The following is a 19,431-nucleotide window of genomic DNA, read 5'->3' on the forward strand; positions in this document are numbered from 1 at the left end:
TTTATAATGTTGAATTTTAAAAAAGGCTTCTTAAATATGACACCAACAATGTAGGTAATAAAAGTAAAAACATGGACTAGATGAAAATTAGTCCGGGCATAAAAGTACACAAAGAGTGAAAAGGTAACCCATGTAATAGGAAAAATGTGGAATAGATAAGACATTAATAATCCAGTATAAACACCTAAAACTCAAATTAACAAAATAACTGAATTTAAATATAGACAAAGAATCCAGGGAAATTTGCCCAACAATACACAAACTGCTGTAAGCACATTAATGTGGTCAGAATCTTCAAATAAATGATCACCAAAATGCAAATCTAAGCCCCAATGAGATATTATCAGATGGCTGCTATCAAAGCAACAAAACCCCCACCTAGTAACAAGTTTTAGCTAGGACATGGAAAATTTACAACTCTTGTGTACTAGTGATAGAGATGTAAAATGGTACAGCTACATGGAAAACAGTATGCAAGTTCCCAAATTAAAATGAAAATTAATTCTGCTCTAGCAATACTGTTGCTGTATGTATAGAAAGAATTCAAAACAAGGCCCTGAAGAGCTAATTGAACACCCTTGTTCATAGCCGCATTAGTAATAGTCTAAGATGGAAGCAACCCAAATGCATCAGGAAATGAGTGCATAAAGAAAATGCAGTATATACATAAACTGAAACATTATGAAGTCTTAAAAAAAAGGGAAGGAAGCTTTGTGCAGTGGCAGTATCACAGCCAATGAGGATTACTGACATGTGATTATTGGTAAGAAAAAGGAAGGAAATACTGCCACATCTACTACATGAATAAACCTTAAGGTTTTAAGTACAAAAAGCCCATCACAAAAAGTCATACTTTGAGTTCACTTACATACCGAAGTAGTCAAACTCTCTTAAACAAATAGAATAAAAGGGTGTTACTGCTTAATGGGTAGTTTTAGTTATAGATGAAAAAGGTTTGGAGACTGACTACCTAACATCAATGTACTTCATGACATAAAATGGATAATATAACAAATTTTACGTTACATGTATTTTACGAAAAATAAAATAATTTCTAAATCAATACTTTTATATCTAGCCTAATAATTTATACGTTAGAATTAAAAAAAAGTTTTGGTTTTTTATGTATATATTTTACTTATGCATATAGGAGCTGGATTGTAGGCCAGAGATTCAGGGTGGGTATGAGGATTCACCAAAGTAGGGAGCAGAACAGACAGATTCACTGAAATACACTGCTGAGGGGAGCGGCAGATGAGACAGGGGAGGTCTGCTACACAATGTGGGTCAGCTCCCTGGCTCAGGGCAGAACTCATGTTGCAATGGCTGCCCTGACAGCGCTGAGCCTTAACCTGTGTACCATCAGGGAAGCCCAAGAATTAAAAAAAGTTTTGAGTGTGTCCTTCCTCAGAGACATATTGGTGAGTAGATTCAAATAACTATTTGGTTAATTATGGCAAGACAGATGGTAAACATTACACATTACATGCATTTAATTGTGAGCTAACAGGAGCTCTGAGGGAAAGACACAGGAATCAGTTATCTTTTAGTTTGAAGATGATTCCAAAATGGAGCATGAATTAAGAAACATTGCAGTTCCTCCTTTAATTTACCATAGTTCTTATTCAAGCATGTTCATTCTATTTGGCAAATGTATTTGTTTTTGTCTGTAACTTTCTTTGCTAACGCTCCACAATAATGATATCCTAGTAGACAATATACATAAACAAAGTGATTACTTTTTGAAAATTACAGTCCACAAAGTAAGGAAGAACCGGGCCTGAATGTGATACACTATGGCTGTGACCAATTTTTAACTTTGGTTTTGTACTTAGATGGAAATGACATTAGTTAGAATGGCTGTTGTAAAAATTAGAAATAGGCACACTATTAACATATTGTTACTTAAAAAAGTACTGGAAAAAGGCCCTCCCTCGTGGCGCAGCGGGTTAAAGCACAGCACTGAGAATCTAAAGCCGCTTCCTCATGAGTTCAATTCCCGCCTGCCCTGGAGGTGACCACATGGTGTGGCAGATCTCTCCTGACCCGCCCGCTGCTCCCCTCAGCAGTGTACTTCGTTGATCTGCCTGTTCTGTTCCCCACTGTCTCTGGTGAAGCCTCTCACCGCCCCTGAGCCTCTGGCCTGTACCCCAGTTCTGTACGCACAAATAAATAAATCTTTAAAAAAAAAAGTATTGGAAATGTTTAAACAGATTAAATAAACTATACCTGAAATATAAAGACATGCATAGTTCTGTAATACAAAGCATATATAAAGTGAGAAGTCACAAACCTGTTCCCCTGGCTGCTGAGGACCAGAAGTTGTGGGTTGCTGAGGTTGCTGTGGTGTAAACTGTGAGAGTTGCTGTTGTTGTTGCTGTTGCAGAGTGTTAAAAATGAGAGAACCACCTGGAAGCTATTAAGAATGTAAGCAAGGATCAGTCAACTCCATATTAATTTCTTTATTCCACAAATATGGAGCATATGGACTATGTGTCAGTTTTTTTCTATGGAATGTAGTAACAAACAAAAATCAAACTAAAACACCTGTCTTTAAAAACATCATCTATTGAAAACTAATTTTTAAGTACTATTACTATGGTCTCCCAAATATGTCAATACTCTCAAACATAAATCTCCTTTAAAAGTTAGCTACCCATATACACACTTAATTCTTCTCTATCAACATATAATGGTATTAAATGCATTTCTTTAAGTTCTGTATCAACAATCTTATTCATTTCCCAAATGTTTAAATACTGGACTTTAACTCTTAAAAGATGTAGCAAAACAAAGTCATGAGCACTAAATTCTCCACCTTTACCTTCTCTTTATATGTTGACATTAATAACATATATGAGAAAAACACCATATTTATGTATTACAATCTCTAATAAACTTAGCAAATGATTACTGGGTACAAAGCACTGGGTTAAGAAATAATATAAAGAAAACATATTGTTTAAAAACTCTGTTTAAAAGCAGAAAACTTGGAAACAACTGTTTTTATACATATGTACACATAAAATGTCTGTTGAGTGAGGAATAATTTTGTAAGTATAATTTACTGCTTCTATAGTTCCATTATCCCTGTTAGTTGTCAAATGCTCCCCACAGGAATAGTTTAGGTCCTGAATATGCAGGGATGCTAAAGTCAACAAGAATGAAGTGTATGTAGGATATCAATTTTTTTCCATATTTATTTGACCATGCAAAAGTAGCAGCCAAAACCATCTCCTTAGAAGATTCTGAACAAAATCTAAAACTGCAAATGCTCATAGTACAAGTATGTCACATTGTCTTTAAAAAAGTCAAAGTATGAAATCTGTAGTGAAAAGCAATGCTTCATGTTTACCTGAAGTAGATTTAAGGGTCTGAGACTTGAAGTATTTTTTAAGCCAAATGGAACACCTGTTAAATAAAATGCATAGTTATAAATTGAATAAACTGAAACTTTATATACTTGTAAGTATTTTATAATTTAGTAGCTGCAAATACAATACTTAAGTACTTCTGCAGATTGTGCTCATTTTCTAAACTTCTATTATTTTAAAACAAAAAACTTGCACATCAATATATATCAACACTGAGACGATCTTATTCAAATGGTGAGCAACAAATATATGTAATAAAATGTATTTCAGAAACTGAGACATTTTTATCTCTATTTTGACTACTGGTTTAAGGAAGTATAATCTGGAGATATTCAAAGTGTATGAAGGCAATAAACTTATCACTGTTGTGAGGGTATACATTTCAGGTACTGACATCCACATGCATTCTAAGTGTTAAAGAATATATATACAATGTTAATGCAAATGAGTGTTACTATTTTTTAGTACAAATGCTAATATTAGTAATGCCAAAGGACGATGGATTCTGTGTAAAGTTAAAAAAAAGAACATTACTGAATAATGCTTTTAATTCTAAACTCATTCCCAAAAATGTGTGATGCAATATAGAGCACATCTTAAAGCCAGGGCTGTATAATTCCATTAGTTTGTGGCCACATATAGCCTTTGTCATAGTATTCCTTTTCATGTTTTTCTTTAGGGAAAGAAAAAAAAAAAAAAAACACAACGAAATACCATTCTTAGCTTTGACTGTGACTTAGAGTTGCCCAATCCTAACTTATGAGTTTGTATAGTTTGCTAAGTAGCTAAATGTAAAAACTAGATGTGTACCTAATCCTCTAAGCAGTATACAGAAAAAAGACATTAGCAGATAGAAATATTACTGTACTGATGTCTCCCTTCAGCTAGTATTTTTGTGTGATAACAAACTATGTAGAAAGGCAGATGATATCTACCTAGAGCTTACAGCAGGTAAAATACACTTTTTAAAATCTCTTCATTTATTTTTCACAGGTAACAACTAAAAGTAATTATTTTTACTACCATTTTAAATCAGAAGTAGCTGAGACTACAAGAGAAAAACTAAGTGAATTCTTTTAGGCTGCAGCAGCAATTACAGCCACCAGGTAGTTACATAAGGATATATACATCTACATTCTCATTTCTAGGGCTACTGCCACTAACTGCACATTTGCACATTATAAGAAAGTTATCAGCTAGAATTAGGAAATTAGAGCAAAATATAAAGTATATATAAAATGTTATCTGGATCCTTATAATTCTAGAATAGTTTTGACAAATCTTTTTATTCTTACTGTCAAACTTATCTTTCCTGTAAAACTTTTCCTCAGTAGTGATTATGTTCCAAAAAATAATATCAAAAAAGAAAACCTTTATTACATATACTGAAAGATAGTTGTTACTACTATTGCTACTACTATTATTGCTGATGACAGCAAATATTTTAAGATGCTTATGTCTCAGGCACAGCTGAAGCACTTCATTGTATTACTCATTTAATCCTCATAGCTCCGAGATAGTTTTTATCACTATCCCCATTTTACTTATTACGAAAGTGAGGCACAAAGGTAATTTCCTCATGAATACAAGTTAAATTGTACAATGAGGATTTTAAACTCAAGACCATTTGGCTCTCTAATCTTGGCTTTTAACTATCATGCTGTGTCACCTTCCCTGCAGAGTGTATGTTTTCAAAATACAGCTCCTTTACCTGATACAGGGCTGCACTGTTAAGAATAAAATTAGCAATGGGGGGGAGGGGGGGTGGGGAGGGAAATGCACGGGATTATGGTGATGGCACACGGGTGACTTGGTGATGGGAAACCACGGGGATTACAACTGAGATGGAAAAAAAAAATGTACAAAATGATGTAAAAATAAACTTTTGTAAAAAAAAAAGAGTAAAATTAGCAGAGTTAATTTTATTACATTTGGAAGGCAAAGATAAGCTCGTGTATTTACCAAATTTCTTTCCAGTTGATCACTAGATAATTTTTTATTAAAAAAATCCAAACTTTGGGGATTCCCTGGTGGCACTGGGTTTAAAGTCAGTGCTATCAAATTCTTGGCAGCCACTGCAGCATAAGTTTGATCCCTGGCCAGCAAGCTGATAAACATGGCAAACAGACCTCTCCTGTCTTGCCCGCTGCTCCCCTTAGCAGTGTATTTCAGTGGAACTGCCTGTTCTACTCCCTACTTTGTCTCTGGTGAATCTTCGAACCCCCAGCAACTACACCTCAATTCTTGTGTTCATTAAAAGTGAAAAAAAGCAAAAAAAAAACCCCTCAAACTTAAAAGACTTGAAATGATTACCAGACTTCATAAAACAATGATAAATGTCTCAATAACACCATTAAAATGACACTTTCACATAAGCATTTGCTTAGTTTTAAACCGGTTAATATTTCCAACATTCTGACCTGCTTGGGAAGCTGCTTGCATTGCACCAGGCAATGCATTGGGTAGCAGACCTCCTGAGGGTAGAAGGCCACTCAGATTTATTCCTGCAGGAGTTATGGCACCAGTATTACAGCCCAGCATAGGATTTGAACCACTCATCAGAGCCTGAGCTCCACTGCAGGAGAATAAGACAAGGCATTAAATTTGCAGGATAAAGGGAACAGACACATAATTAACTGGATTAAAAAACAAAACTACCAAGCCCACAAAATTAGGTATTACTTGTTATAAACTTCAATTTTGAGGCTCAGTTTCATTTTAATGCTACAAAATAACAAGTTGGCTAAAATTAAGTGCCTTATATTTATCAGTTTGAAATATAACCTGGAAGAGTATTTATCAAAGGACTGAAACATGGTAACAAAGAAGAATGAACAGGAAAATCTGAGCAGCTGTCAATGTATAGTACCATTTTAGTGCTGCAAAAAGATCTATTTCCTAAAATGAACACATACTTAAGACAGCTTCTATTTACATCTATTTTCAGTTTCTGTAATATGCGTTTTGTTTTTAATTTCACAAAAAGACTTCAACCAGAACAGTAAAAATATATTAAAAAAAAAAAAAAGGAATCATGGCACTGATAACCAAAACTTACCAAACAGAGCCCACTACATTGATGAAGTTAAGTCCAGCAGAGTTTGCCATGACCTGGGTGGCTGTGGTTCCTGTAGTTATAGATGTTACCATGGTGGAAAGAGGAATGGTCGTTACAGGCATTGCCTGGCTCAGAGACCTTTGCTGCTGAGCAAACTGAGTTAACAAAGTGGGCTGAGGGGTGAAGCCTGAATCTTGGGGAGTAGGGGTGGCTGAAGGGATAATAGGAGTTGAGCTCTGAGCATCAGGAGGGTGTGGGGCCGATGAAGGGGTTGGTGTAGGAGTAGATGGCTTAGGAGTTCCAGATCCTGCTCATTGAGAAAAATAAAAATTGCTAGTTTGTTATAAATGGCCAGTCCTTTTTAAAATAAGGTTAATGGAATCTTACTTAGCACTGACAATTTGTTCCAGTTTTTTTTAAAGCAGTTAACTGCAAGTGTTAATTTCTACGCGAAACATGAGTGTTGCTACACTCAATTACAATTAAGGATGCAGTATATCACCTAAGAATCCCATCAAAGATGCTATTACATTAACAGTAAAATATAGACATTTGTATTCTACCACAATACCCACTTAAAAGTTAGTTTCCTACATGCTGCCTTTGGCCTAAACAGTTTAAAAGGAATTCAAATTAATTTTGTTATTTACTATTTCACTAATTTAGGACTTCATTTAAAAATATTGCTTATTTTCTGTAACAGTCTGAGATAAAACTGAACATATTTAATAAATTACATGTGGTTAACAATCATATTTGGCACCTAAATATACATGTTTAATTCCTAACACATCAAGTTTAACCTGACAAACAAATTTACAAAACACAGTAATAAAGCAATTATTTGATAGATAATACTGCATCTTTAACAGTAACTGTGTACTTCTGTTTAAATGTAGAATGTATAGAAAATCTGTTGTGAATGAAGTATGCACAGTTTATCAACTTTTTAAAAAAACAAAAACAAAAAACAAAAACCAAAAAAATAAAACCAAAAGCTCTTGAGGTGTTTTCTTTTTTAGCTTTCATGTCCTGCAGAAAGAAAGGAAAGAAATGTGAATGTCCAGAAGCTGTCACTCAACCCTTACTTAAAGTAACAACTGTGTGCAGTAGATTAACATAATCCAGACCCACAACATAAGAAGTGTGAATAAGACTTTCAGGAAATTTATAAATTTTCTTTGTGCAAAACAAGAAGGCAGAAAAATTACACCTTTTGAGCTATCAAGATGAAGATGTTTATATCTAATGCGAAGACCACCCTAGCACTGTGCAGTGTACTAAAACTTTCAGCACACGTTACCTATTAAAAAAAATCTAAAAAACTGGAATGCCTTTTTGCATTTTTGCAGATTGGTAACTATATAACTCAGTTGACTAATTTAAAGAAATTCTCCCAAACTTGCTAGAATTTTTGTATAACTTTGTTTAAAAAAAAGTACTCAATAGTAAAAATTACATTTTAGTTTCTTCAGAATAATGCTAATGATCATCATCACATTTTTAGTAAACTGACAATAATTTAAAAGAGTGTAGGAGTGTATTTTAGAAGTCAGCTTTCAGTTTATTGTATTACCACTTTGGAACTGGTTGGCTTCTCACACAGACAAAGATGACTGCAGCAACAACTCTTATGACATTTTTTCATATTATCTGCATATAATTTACGTAAGATGTAAAATGATACTAGGGCAGGTACCCTGGTTAAAAAGGTATTTTGGAATCATAATGCCATATTTAACTACTAGGTTAATCTTTTATGAGATGTGTAGGTTGTAAGTTTTAAAGAAAGGTATACACAAAGTGCATACATAAATACAGGAAAACAAATACAATTACAATAAACACATAATACATACAGTCAACAAGAGATTTGCCTGATGCTTCTCCAAATATATGTATTTTGGGTACACAGTACATTCAGCTTTCACTATTCCATCGGTCAAAAAAAGCTGTCTTAAGAAACACTAATGCAAAAACTTATGAAGATTTAATGAAGAATTTAAGTTACGACTCACTTTGTGATGAACTGGCAGGTGACAGGGCAGCCGGAGAAAGCATGCTCACTTGACTGAGCTCCACAGATGACTTCCGAGAGAGACTTGGGGGTTTAGAAGCAGGAGGTGGAGTTGGAGATTTAAGAAAACTGCTTGCCTGTTGTGGTGTAAAATAGTTACCTAGAAAGATATAGAAGTCATTGCCTAAATGTACAATTTAAACTTCTATGAATTGTGCAAATCAAAATGAGTAACATTTTTAAAAAACATTATAATCGTATACTTCTTACAGTAGATTACAGAAAATCAAGAAATGTATTACCTGTAGAGCTATTTCCTGAGCTTGAGGGAAGTTTGATGGGTGGAGGTCGATGTTTTACTCCCTTCCCCAATACTGAAGACTGAACTGAAACAGTCTCTGGCTGCTAAGAGACAGTACATTAAGTATACTTGTTAAAATCAAAGTCAAACCAGAAATTTTAAAGTTAATAATGCTGCAACTACCAGAGAAGGTACACAATGTAAAACTAGAATATTCTTAGTGAAGACAGATGTTACAACATGATTTCATATAAGGAGAGCCACAGAATAAATTACACAATCTATCAAGAAAAGAAAAATATCTGACTGAGTAATAAGGTAAAGAGAAAGAGTTTGAGGGAGACAGGCAGACAGTCCACCTTTAAATATTTTCAGGAAAATAATAACTTGAAGTTAGGTGATTAGTGTTCACAAATGTTCAATATAAAAAGGAAAAAAGTTCTATGGTATAACTGAAAATTAACATTATAAAATATTAAGCATATTAAACACACACAAAAAATAAAAGCAAAACTAAACAGCATTCTAACACTCAAGCAATAGTCCTTAATATTTCTCAGATTTCTTATGGAACACTTAAGCACAAAGAGTAGTGGCACACATAAGTTAGGAATAAAAAAGCAACCAAACACACTTCTGTTTCTTTCCCTGGAGAAAGCTGATTCAGGCTTGCTGAACCACTGGAACTGTGTGACATTTTGACTGGACATTTCGCTTCATTCTGGACCAATTCCTGGTACTGATTGACTACTCTGAAACAGTAGGGGGAAATAAGTTAATGTTAGTTATATACAAATCGATAGCAAATGATGAAAGAAGTTGTATCAAAAATTAACACAAAAATTAAAATCATACACTTCACTTTTGTCCTAAGAGTATTTTATAATCTTTCCAGTGGCAAGTTAATGCTCAAAACAATTCTCTAATAATTAAGATACGCTTCAATATCTTGTTTCTTATACAGAAATAACAGGGATTGTCAACCAATAAGCAACCAAAGCAATTATCCTTTGATTTCTACTTTCTAACTAGTGATCAAGAAATCATCTTTAGCTATATCTCTAACTTTTTCATTTAAAACAAATTATTAAGTATTTCATTTTTGTTATTTTCCTAACTGTATAGAAAAATCCCAACACCAAAAGCACACTACAATCAAAGTTGCACAAATGGAGCAACTTCTATCTTGTAGGAGTCTAACTTTTTAATTCTAGGCAAATCAAACGCAAAGGTCCAAGTATTCTTACCTCTCAGCATCAGTCTTTGATCCAATAATGAACCTAAAATGGTAATAAAAGGAAGTATTTGGTAAGAATGTCTTAAGGAGCATTGCATTACTTTTCATGGCTTCCACAGTTATTGGTAGTACTTTTACAAATTAAAACCTACTAAGATAATTTAAAAAAAATTTAAATATATAAACTTATTAAGCAATGACCAAGTATTGCATGCATTATAAATTAATTCTGTGACTAACTTGATCAATTTAAGGATGATTAACTTTGGCACAAAACTCCTCTTAAAACAAAATCTGGGTCAAAAGTTACCAAGTGTTATACAACAAGTATATTATCTTTCCCAAAATTTAATAAACTACTGTGTACAAGGCCTTTGGCCCTTCTTTCTTTTGAACCTTTGACTTTGGAAGTCATTATTGTCTATATAACAGTATCTTAGAATATATTTTAGACAAGGTAGTTTGTTGCCAATTCAAATAAAGTGTTTTCATCTATCTTTTTCAAGTGTGGCATGTATGATCTCTTATATTGAAATGAGTATTATTTAATTACCAATTTGAATGATCATCTGTGGAGGAGCTGAAATATAAAATGTAAAGAAGAAAAAAACCTGGTTAATGCAGGTCAAAACTGAACTTCAGTTACTCAATCAAGTAACCTGATTTATTGATGAATATGAATGAATGAATGAATGGTAACAGACTATGCAGCATTTTGTGCCACAATGATGTAAAAACAAAAAATTGGGTTCTCTTGTTAAATGTAATCTGATGGCTTTTTGAATTATCTTTTCTTATAGTGAGACAACACATGAGATGCCCTTGTGTTTTAAGACACTTTAGTATGTAACATGAAAAACTGGTAGGAGGAAAAAATTAAACTGATGATCCCTCACTATACTATTTCCACTAATTTTTACTTAGGTATTAGAAAGTTATTCTTTAATATCCATTTTTGTATTGTAAATTTTTATTCTATTTTCTCTAACAAAAGAGGTTTTATACATGATGTAACATAAACCTAGTTCCTGCTCTTTTCTGTTGAGCACCCTTTAATTTCTTTTCAAAACAGCATTAACTTGACTAAATATATTTAGTCTTTAGGTTTTTGAAGATCAAATATATACTGACATATTTCTAGAGGCAACAACTACATGTTTTATAGCTTTTACATTTATATAGCAAATTGTTATTTAAACAAACTACTGTCTAGAAACAATGCTCACAGAGAGGTCAGAGTCATTAGTTGGCAACAAAGAAATAATACTAGGAAGGTTATGACAGGCATATCTTCCCCAAAGTATAAAAAAAAATCACAGAAATTTTATTTTAAATAATTCAAATAATAAAGTAACTGAAATTTAAGTTTAGTTAGGTTCATAGTCAAATCTAACTGGAGCACTTAACAAGTGAATCCCAGTAGGGAATTTTTTTAAAAATTATGATTTATTAGTAGTTGCTAAGTAAATTATAATGCTCAACTTGGCTAATTACACCTATTTAAGAGAACTCACTGGGCAGGTGACATCTGGCTGTCACTTTCTTCATCTTCTTTACATGGCTGTATTTTACCATAGTAAAGTGGATCGCCGAGTGACTGCAAAATAGTCAGCTTTGTTTTCTGATATTGATTACCAGCTTCACATTCAAATACATAATCATCTTTCACATCCTGAAAAAGAAATCCCAAATGAACACCTTCTCTGGTAAAAACATCATCAGAACTAAGAAAAACCAGGCTAACACTCTAACTTATATCTAGCAATAGAAGACACATGGCACTTAGGCTACAGGTCCTTTTAACACTGCTTAGAAGAGGAAAGCCTGATTCTTTGGAGTGAGAGGTTCACCAGGATATTTAGTTAACCAAGTTTCAGTGGAAGGTGGCAGAATTTTACATACTGGACATATAAATGCAAATAATAAATCATAAAAGGACAAAACTTTCAAAGGCAATTTTATTTTTGTGGTCCATATAAAATATTTCACTCAATTTAATGTATTGTTGGCATCTCCACATCAGTTATTACTACAATTAAGGAAACTTACACAAAATACATCTCCAGGAGTAATTATAAGTTGAAAAAGAGAACAAAACAGAACTTTATGAAAGCAACCAGTTGTTTCTTCTTTACAGTCACTAAACCCCCTAGGCAAGGCCTTTAAATAAAGAAGATCCCAAAGTAAAGGCAACTATACTTTATGTTTAATAACTCAGATCCTCTGCAATGCTTACTTACATGGGCTGGCCAGACTGTTGGCTGTGAGTCATCAGATTTGATACACTTCTCTACCTTAGCATATTTCTCCACCTAAGTAATCAAATGATCGTCAGATATAGTGGAATCAGCATTATGACCGAAGGAAAAAACCCTGGCTTGCTGGCAAGTGAGCTACAATTTAACATGCAACTCAGGCGATTTGTATATATATCTTAGAAAGCACAGTTTTAGATTTCACCCTGTCTTGAGAACTAAATCCTACCCTTTTGTATTACATGAAACATTTCTTATTAAGCCCTATTCATCAAGAAGCACAAAAGTTACCAAAGATCTCACAGCTTACTCCCGTGTGTGTATCTATAAAAAGTCTAAATACATACATACATAATTTACACACACACACACACACACACACACACCTTTTTGATCCTTTTGGTTTTTTACTTTTTACAGTAATTTAAAATCACATATAATAAAAACAGTACACAAACTAGTGCAGGAAAGATCAAGAACACATTTTAAAATAGCTAATCAGCTATAAAGAACAGAGTGCAAGAAAATAAAACATGGGATCTCTACCTTAAGATTTCTTTACTGCTTCTGACTATTTATAGGATATGTGAATTATGGTTCAACAGAGGAAACCACCCAAGATTCCTAATCTTGGCCACTGCTCTAGTATTCTTTTTAAACTAAACCAGTTTGAGAAAAGAAGAGTTCTCAGAAAATCATAATATTATGAAAAAAACTTATAAGTATTTAATATGTATTATAATATACATGTTTTTATATATTTTAAAATTCTTTGGGTATTAACCCCATCATAGTAGATGTATATTAAGGATTCATAGCTTCATACAAGCTCATGTGAGAAAAAATGAGCTTTGATCTAAAAGGAAAATCACTTTCTTTAGACTCTTTGTTTTCCAAAGTACAAGTTACTATTAGATAACCTTAGGAATTTTACATAAAAATGCAATTCAGGGGCCCTCCCTGGTGGCGCAGCGGGTTAAAGCACAGCACTGAGACTCTAAAGCCACTTCCATATGAGTTCGATCCCCGCCTGTCCCGGAGGTGACCACATGGCGTGGCAGACCTCTCCTGACCCGCCCACTGCTCCCCTCAGCAGTGTACTTCATAGATCTGCCTGTTCTTCTACCCACTCTGTCTCTGGTGAAGCCTCTCACCACCCCTGAGCCTCTGGCCTGTACCCCAGTTCTGTATGAACAAATAAATAAATTTAAAAAAAAAAAAATGCAATTCAGGAACTGACTTACATCCACTTCGGAAGGTATGGCCAAATTACAGGGACTGCGTTTCCACATATCTACACACTGAAAAAAAAAATTAAACAAATATAATGAAAATGCAAAAAAGGGCAAGGCTTAATTCAGAATAAGTTTCATTTTAAAATATATACTTACATTCCCTGCCTTAGAAATTTTGAGGTCATAATGCTGCCCTGCTTTTCTTTCCTTTCTTTTTTGTAAGAAATCAAGTAATTTTAGTTGAGGAGGAGGTGGACAATGAGATAGATCCTGTTGCCGATTCATAGTGGACCTGGAATACCTCTTGAAACATCTGAAATATTACAGAGATTGAACTAAACAAACTAATGAAAAAAAATGTAGCATATAGATTTATACTAGTAAGCACTAATAGGTAATTAAGTCAAATATTTATAAAACACAATCACTTGCTAATAAGCAATGTCCTAAGCACTGGTAAATCATGACCACCACCAAAAATTACTACCAGGCATCTGATAGTCTGGAGGAAAAGACAGATACTCACAGGTAAATAGGTGAGGTCCCTTGAATAGCAATAAGCTATGTATTTTATGACAGGGGGGACATAATCAGGTATGAGAAAGGAAGGGCTCTGAAGAAAATAATGCATGAACTGGGATACAAATGATAAGAAGGAATCAGCTGTGGAAAGGTCACAAAGCAAACATCTGAAGTAGAGAAAAGAAATTTAATAAGGCGCTGAGATAAGAACAACTTTTTTTAAAAAACAGAAAAAAGATTTAATCAGAGCACCAGTATCTACAAAGTAGGAGATGAGGTCAGATAGTTAAGGATTCTTGCGATTCAACAGATTTAATGTGAAGCTGCAATGGGATTTCTTTTTTAAATTTAATCAAGTGTGGCGTCACCTACTGACATTTTTAAGTGATTATTCTTGTATCTGCAGCAAATTGACCAAAAAGGGAACAAAGGTAGTGATGACTAGATAGGTAAGAGTTTTAATGGAGTCAAGGTTAAGATGATGGTGACTGGCTTATGGTATTAGTAGTAGGTATGGAAAGAGATGTGGACAAAAGCACAAGGAGAAACTGTAAGACTGCTAACATTGTAGGACTGATCTTAGGTGAACTTATTTCACTATTTCCTAAATAGTATCTTCCCTTAACACATGTCATTTGCATAATACATGAGAGAATTAGAAAATGAATAGGGCTTTTTTCGAGTCCTTTAAACTTGCAAAGTGCATAACTAAATTGTTACAAATAATTAGCCAAATAAAAAAATTAATATGCATTCTATAATTTTACTAAGTAGAAAACATAGGTAAAACATAAAAAGTAATTACTAAGTTACACATTTTAAGATGACTTCTAAAACTGAGATTTTTCCAAATTAAAAAATTATGGGGCTCTCCCTGGTGGCGCACTAAGAATCGAAAGCCACTTCAGTATGACTTAGATCCCCTCCTGCCCTGGAGATGATTGTCATGGCTCGGCAAACCTCTCCTGGCCCACCTACTGCTCCCCACAGCAGTGTACTTCCTTGATCTGCCTGTTCTGCTCCCCACTGTCTCTAGTGAATCCTCTCACTGCCCCTGCACCTCTGGCCTGTGCCCCAGTTCTGTATGCACAAATAAATAAATAAATCTTAAAAAAAAATTATGAATCATTTCATAAGAATATTAATACTGAAATCTAAATCTAGTTACTTGGGTATAGAGAGTAATAAATTATAGTTTACGCTTCCTCTTTCATATCTTTTTGGTAACTAGACTCTAAACTTAGTTTATTCTTAAAAAAAATGAAGAGAATGTATCACATTTAATAAATAGTGAAGAATATTTAAAAAAAATCACAACATACCAAATAAAGAAACAAAGAAATACAAAGGCATTAAAAATCCTATTTGGAAAAAAATATATATATATTTATATCCCTTATATATAATTTTGGGGAAAAGGTTACCAAAAAAATAGCAAAATTGAAAGCTACTCATCTAGCAGCACTTTTCGTTCACACATCTAACAGATAAAATACCTTTTCATTGGGCGTGTGTTCATCTTTTGCTTGTTATAGAGCAGTCTGTTTGCAGTGCAAGTTACTGCTATTGAAGGGTCAAGACACAATGGTTCTGCTGTAGCTAGGATCAGTTGGCTCTCAAGCAAAAGTTTGTCTTCCTGAAATGTGGAAAAGAATATGCCAATACTAAATTAAAGATTTCAAAATTATACATATCATTTAATGTAAAACTATTCCTTGGAGGTCTATTACAGTAAAACATAGTATTTTAAATTCTAATCTTTGGGTATCAATTTTAGAAACTTGACAGCATACTGGCAATTCAGCAACTAATAAGAGTACAAAAAGGTCAAATTATAAGAGTACCTACTGATTCAACAATTATTTATGAATAACTATATGTGCTGGGTACTGTTCTGTGGTTGAAGATAAAGCAGAAAACAAACAAAACATCATCTACTTCTACAAAGCTTACAGGATTATGATGCATCACAGCACTTTTGAGTAAATGATATGTAATGACCCTATTCTATACTCAACTTTATTCCAGAATATAAGTCATCACCCTAGTAACTGTATTAACCCTGTTCATCCAATTCTAAAATATACAGACTTTTTGTTATTCTAATGTAACTTACTTTATTGAATCCTATTCTTTTAAGCTTAAATTTTGAAATATTGTTATAACTAATTTTTTAAAGTTAAAATGAGCTAATAAGAATTTTCTACCAAAATTGAAACATTGTTTTTAGAACTCACATTCAACTTTTATGATGACAATTTTCAAATAGATAAAAACCTATGTGACAACAGCTATGTATCAACAATCAATTTTATTAACACCCATCCTTCTAATTTCTTTAGAATTTGTTGTGAATTTCAACTTTCTATTACTTCACCTCAATATATTCCTGAATTATTTCATGAATATACATGTTGTTAATTGATAAGTAAGTCTATTATCTAGGCTAGATTTAAATTTCTCATTCTGTCAGAGCTGGTTTGAAGAACTCAGAGAAAACCTACATACCTTTTCTTATTCAATAAAGATCACCTCTTCTCCCATCATTCTTATTTTTGGTTTTCCCATATACTTGCTTTGCTGGATTTGTTCAACTGCTTTCTCACTGTCTCATTTAGTTTAATCTGGCTGTCATTTAATGGCTTCTTTAATTCCTTGAAACCTCCTAGCTAGAGCTAGAGACTTGACTTAATCAGGTTCTTTTTTTTCTTTTTAAGTCAGACCAGAGTTCTTCACTGGTACTAATGTGTGCTTTCTCTTACCTTACATTTCGGGCATTCAAAGTTCCACTGGGACTACTTTATTATGTACACTTTTAAAATTAAGGCAACATTTACTCACAATACTGGATAAAACTGAGGCAAGCAATGACCCTGTCACACTTTCACAACAGCAGTTTTAGTGAGATCTCTGCATTAAAAAATGCCCATAGATTTATCTAAAAGCTTTTCATATCTGCAAGTTACAAATGTCCAGAGTCATTAAGACTTTCAAACTGGGATTTTTCTTTTTTGGCTGACTTCAATTTTTTATCTATAAGCTTCAAATTATGTTCTTTAAAATTTTTATGAGTACTACTTAGTATAAAAGGTTTAAACTTCAATAAACCAGAGGAAATAAACGATCTCTGCATTTTCCAAGTAGTCTCTTAAACAAAGTATTTACCACTTTTTATCTAAATATCAAGGGAAAACAAATTTAATTTTACTGGCATATCATAAATCAGATAAAAATTATCTCATGAGATAGGGAAAATGTATAAATATGACAATGCAGCATGTGACATTCAAAATTCCACTGGGACTACATTTTATATATATATATATATTTAAATTATGGCAACATTGATTTACAATATCTTATAAAATGCAGGCTACCAAAAAGAGGGGGGTGGGCATGGGAACAGAGGAGACAGGTTCCAGTGGTCTATGAGGACTCTTGGTGATGAGTGCTGTATAGTAACATGTATCCAAAGAGGTAGGTATCTATTCCCTTAACTCATATACAGTATTATAAACCAAACTGGTGCTTTCAAAATTCTATCCTTTCTTTTGCCATCTATTTGTTGGAATTTTAAAATTTTCTCTTCTGGGCCTCCCTGGTGACACAATGAGGTAAAGCACAGCACAATGAAGCGATCTGCAGCACAAGTTAGATCCACGGCCAGGGAAGTGACCCACATAGCACAGCCGACCTTTCCGGACACTCCCACTGCTCCTCTCAGCAATGTATTTCTGTCTTCCTGCCTATTCTGCTCCCCACTCTTTCTCTTGTGAAACTTCTCACCCTCCCCACCCCCACGCCTCTGAACTGTGCCCAGTTCTTGTATACATAAATAAATATTTTTAAAAAACTCCTCTTTGTTATGATATCTCCCAGTAAAAGGTTATTATAGTTTCTTTCTAATGGTGTCCAATGATTTTTTTTTGAGCATATTTTCAATCTTTTGTAGACGAAAAGCTTATAGCCCAAACTAAAATATAGCATATGACAGTTAACCATTGAGTTGAATATTACTTTATAATCATATTTCACAGAGGGAATAATTTTCCTTACTTTTAGTTACCATCCCTCCCTTTCTACAGTAACAGATAAGTATTTGAGCACTCTTTGAAGGGGGACTTTATATGAGTAAAAACTGAAGGGTTAATAAGTTCAAAGTCCTCCTACTGCTGCAACCAGTATGTAATACAAAAAGACAGGCTAGACCTACTTGACAGAAAAAAACAAAGTTATCTATACCCATGGTACAGATAAAATTATAAATTTAAAGATGATGAAAAAGTGCTGGGTAGACAGGCCTGCCCCTGGTCCCAAAGCAACGGAGATAGTAAACTTAATTACTTGAGGAAATACTGTGTGTATGAAGAGACCATTAACTTCTAAAACATAAAAATGAACCAAAACCTTATGAATAAAATTACAAGCAAAAACATCGGCTTAACTTCAATGAATTTTTAACACCTGTATTTTACAAAAACTCTGGAATTAAAAAGCAAAACAACTAACCTGAGTCCACTTATGGTTATCACTTGTTATTGAATGTACATCACAGATTAAAGTCTAAAAGAAAGAAAAAACATAAAAATGTATAGGCACAGTAGCATATGAGCACATTTAATAAATAAAATTCTAAGTAAAGTCTAAATTAACACTTCTTAACATTTCTTACCTGCATTGTTGGACGTAAGAGAATGTGTCTACTTTGGTAACCAGGAGACTTCATATTACTAGACTGTCTATAGTCCCGTATTTCTGCTATGACACATCCACAGTGGAAAATATTAACCTGTATTGAGTAAAAAATATTGAAGTAAATGTCATTTTTCAAAAGCCCAAGTAAGTATATATCAAGCATCTGAGTCTTAATACTCTCTTACAATATTTCTAGTCACATATTTTCAAATTAATTTCTTTGGTGAACTTAGCACTATATAAACTTTCCAAAATGAATTTTATGTCAATCACTAAAACTCAAGAACCAGTTTTAAAATAATGGTTTTCTGCTTATCGACTGACTTTGGCATTTGTATACTATTAATGTTATAGATCACAGGAACTACTGTCCTTCTTAATGTATTCAGGCTCATGGTTACTTTTTATTAGCTTTGTCACTGCTATAAAATGTCTTATCAAATGTCTATGCTCCTGGAAAAAAATTCCTGTTTGCTCTAACAATTTCTAGAAATGCAGCAGCAAATTAATCAGTAACAGGAAAGCTAACTTTAAACTCAAATAATCTTTTGTTAAAAATACTGTCTTCTCACTAGATCACTGCCTCACTCCAGTCACAAAAATCAACTCGAAGTGGATTAAAGACTTAGACATAAGAACGGAAAGCATAAAATACCTAGAAGCAAAGATGGGTCAAACACTACACGACATACACTTCAGCGACATCTTTAAAGACAGAGCACCCAACGCCACAATAG

General features: G+C 33.5%; 1 protein-coding gene across 3 annotated transcripts in view; it reads right to left on the reverse strand.

The window, feature by feature from the left end:
* Positions 1-19,431, reverse strand: part of SUPT20H (suppressor of Ty 20 homolog (S. cerevisiae)) — a 35,941-nt gene that overhangs the window by 4,046 nt on the left and 12,464 nt on the right. For 2 of the 3 annotated variants that reach the window (XM_012723273.1, XM_012723272.1), the window contains exons 8-23: positions 18,672-18,788; positions 18,509-18,562; positions 15,496-15,635; positions 13,634-13,790; positions 13,487-13,543; positions 12,228-12,299; positions 11,502-11,659; positions 10,541-10,567; positions 9,998-10,030; positions 9,385-9,502; positions 8,752-8,854; positions 8,451-8,609; positions 6,433-6,739; positions 5,795-5,949; positions 3,356-3,411; positions 2,294-2,416 (exon numbers count right to left, since the gene is read on the reverse strand). In XM_012723273.1, the coding sequence (XP_012578727.1) occupies positions 2,294-2,416; positions 3,356-3,411; positions 5,795-5,949; positions 6,433-6,739; positions 8,451-8,609; positions 8,752-8,854; positions 9,385-9,502; positions 9,998-10,030; positions 10,541-10,567; positions 11,502-11,659; positions 12,228-12,299; positions 13,487-13,543; positions 13,634-13,790; positions 15,496-15,635; positions 18,509-18,562; positions 18,672-18,788 (1,836 nt within the window). The remainder of the gene's footprint in view (positions 1-2,293; positions 2,417-3,355; positions 3,412-5,794; positions 5,950-6,432; positions 6,740-8,450; positions 8,610-8,751; positions 8,855-9,384; positions 9,503-9,997; positions 10,031-10,540; positions 10,568-11,501; positions 11,660-12,227; positions 12,300-13,486; positions 13,544-13,633; positions 13,791-15,495; positions 15,636-18,508; positions 18,563-18,671; positions 18,789-19,431) is intronic. The other variant, XM_012723274.1, reaches the window with a different exon arrangement.

This window comes from Condylura cristata, unplaced genomic scaffold (assembly GCF_000260355.1).
Source record: "Condylura cristata isolate star-nosed mole 26May11 unplaced genomic scaffold, ConCri1.0 scaffold00010, whole genome shotgun sequence".
Lineage (NCBI taxonomy): Eukaryota > Metazoa > Chordata > Mammalia > Eulipotyphla > Talpidae > Condylura > Condylura cristata.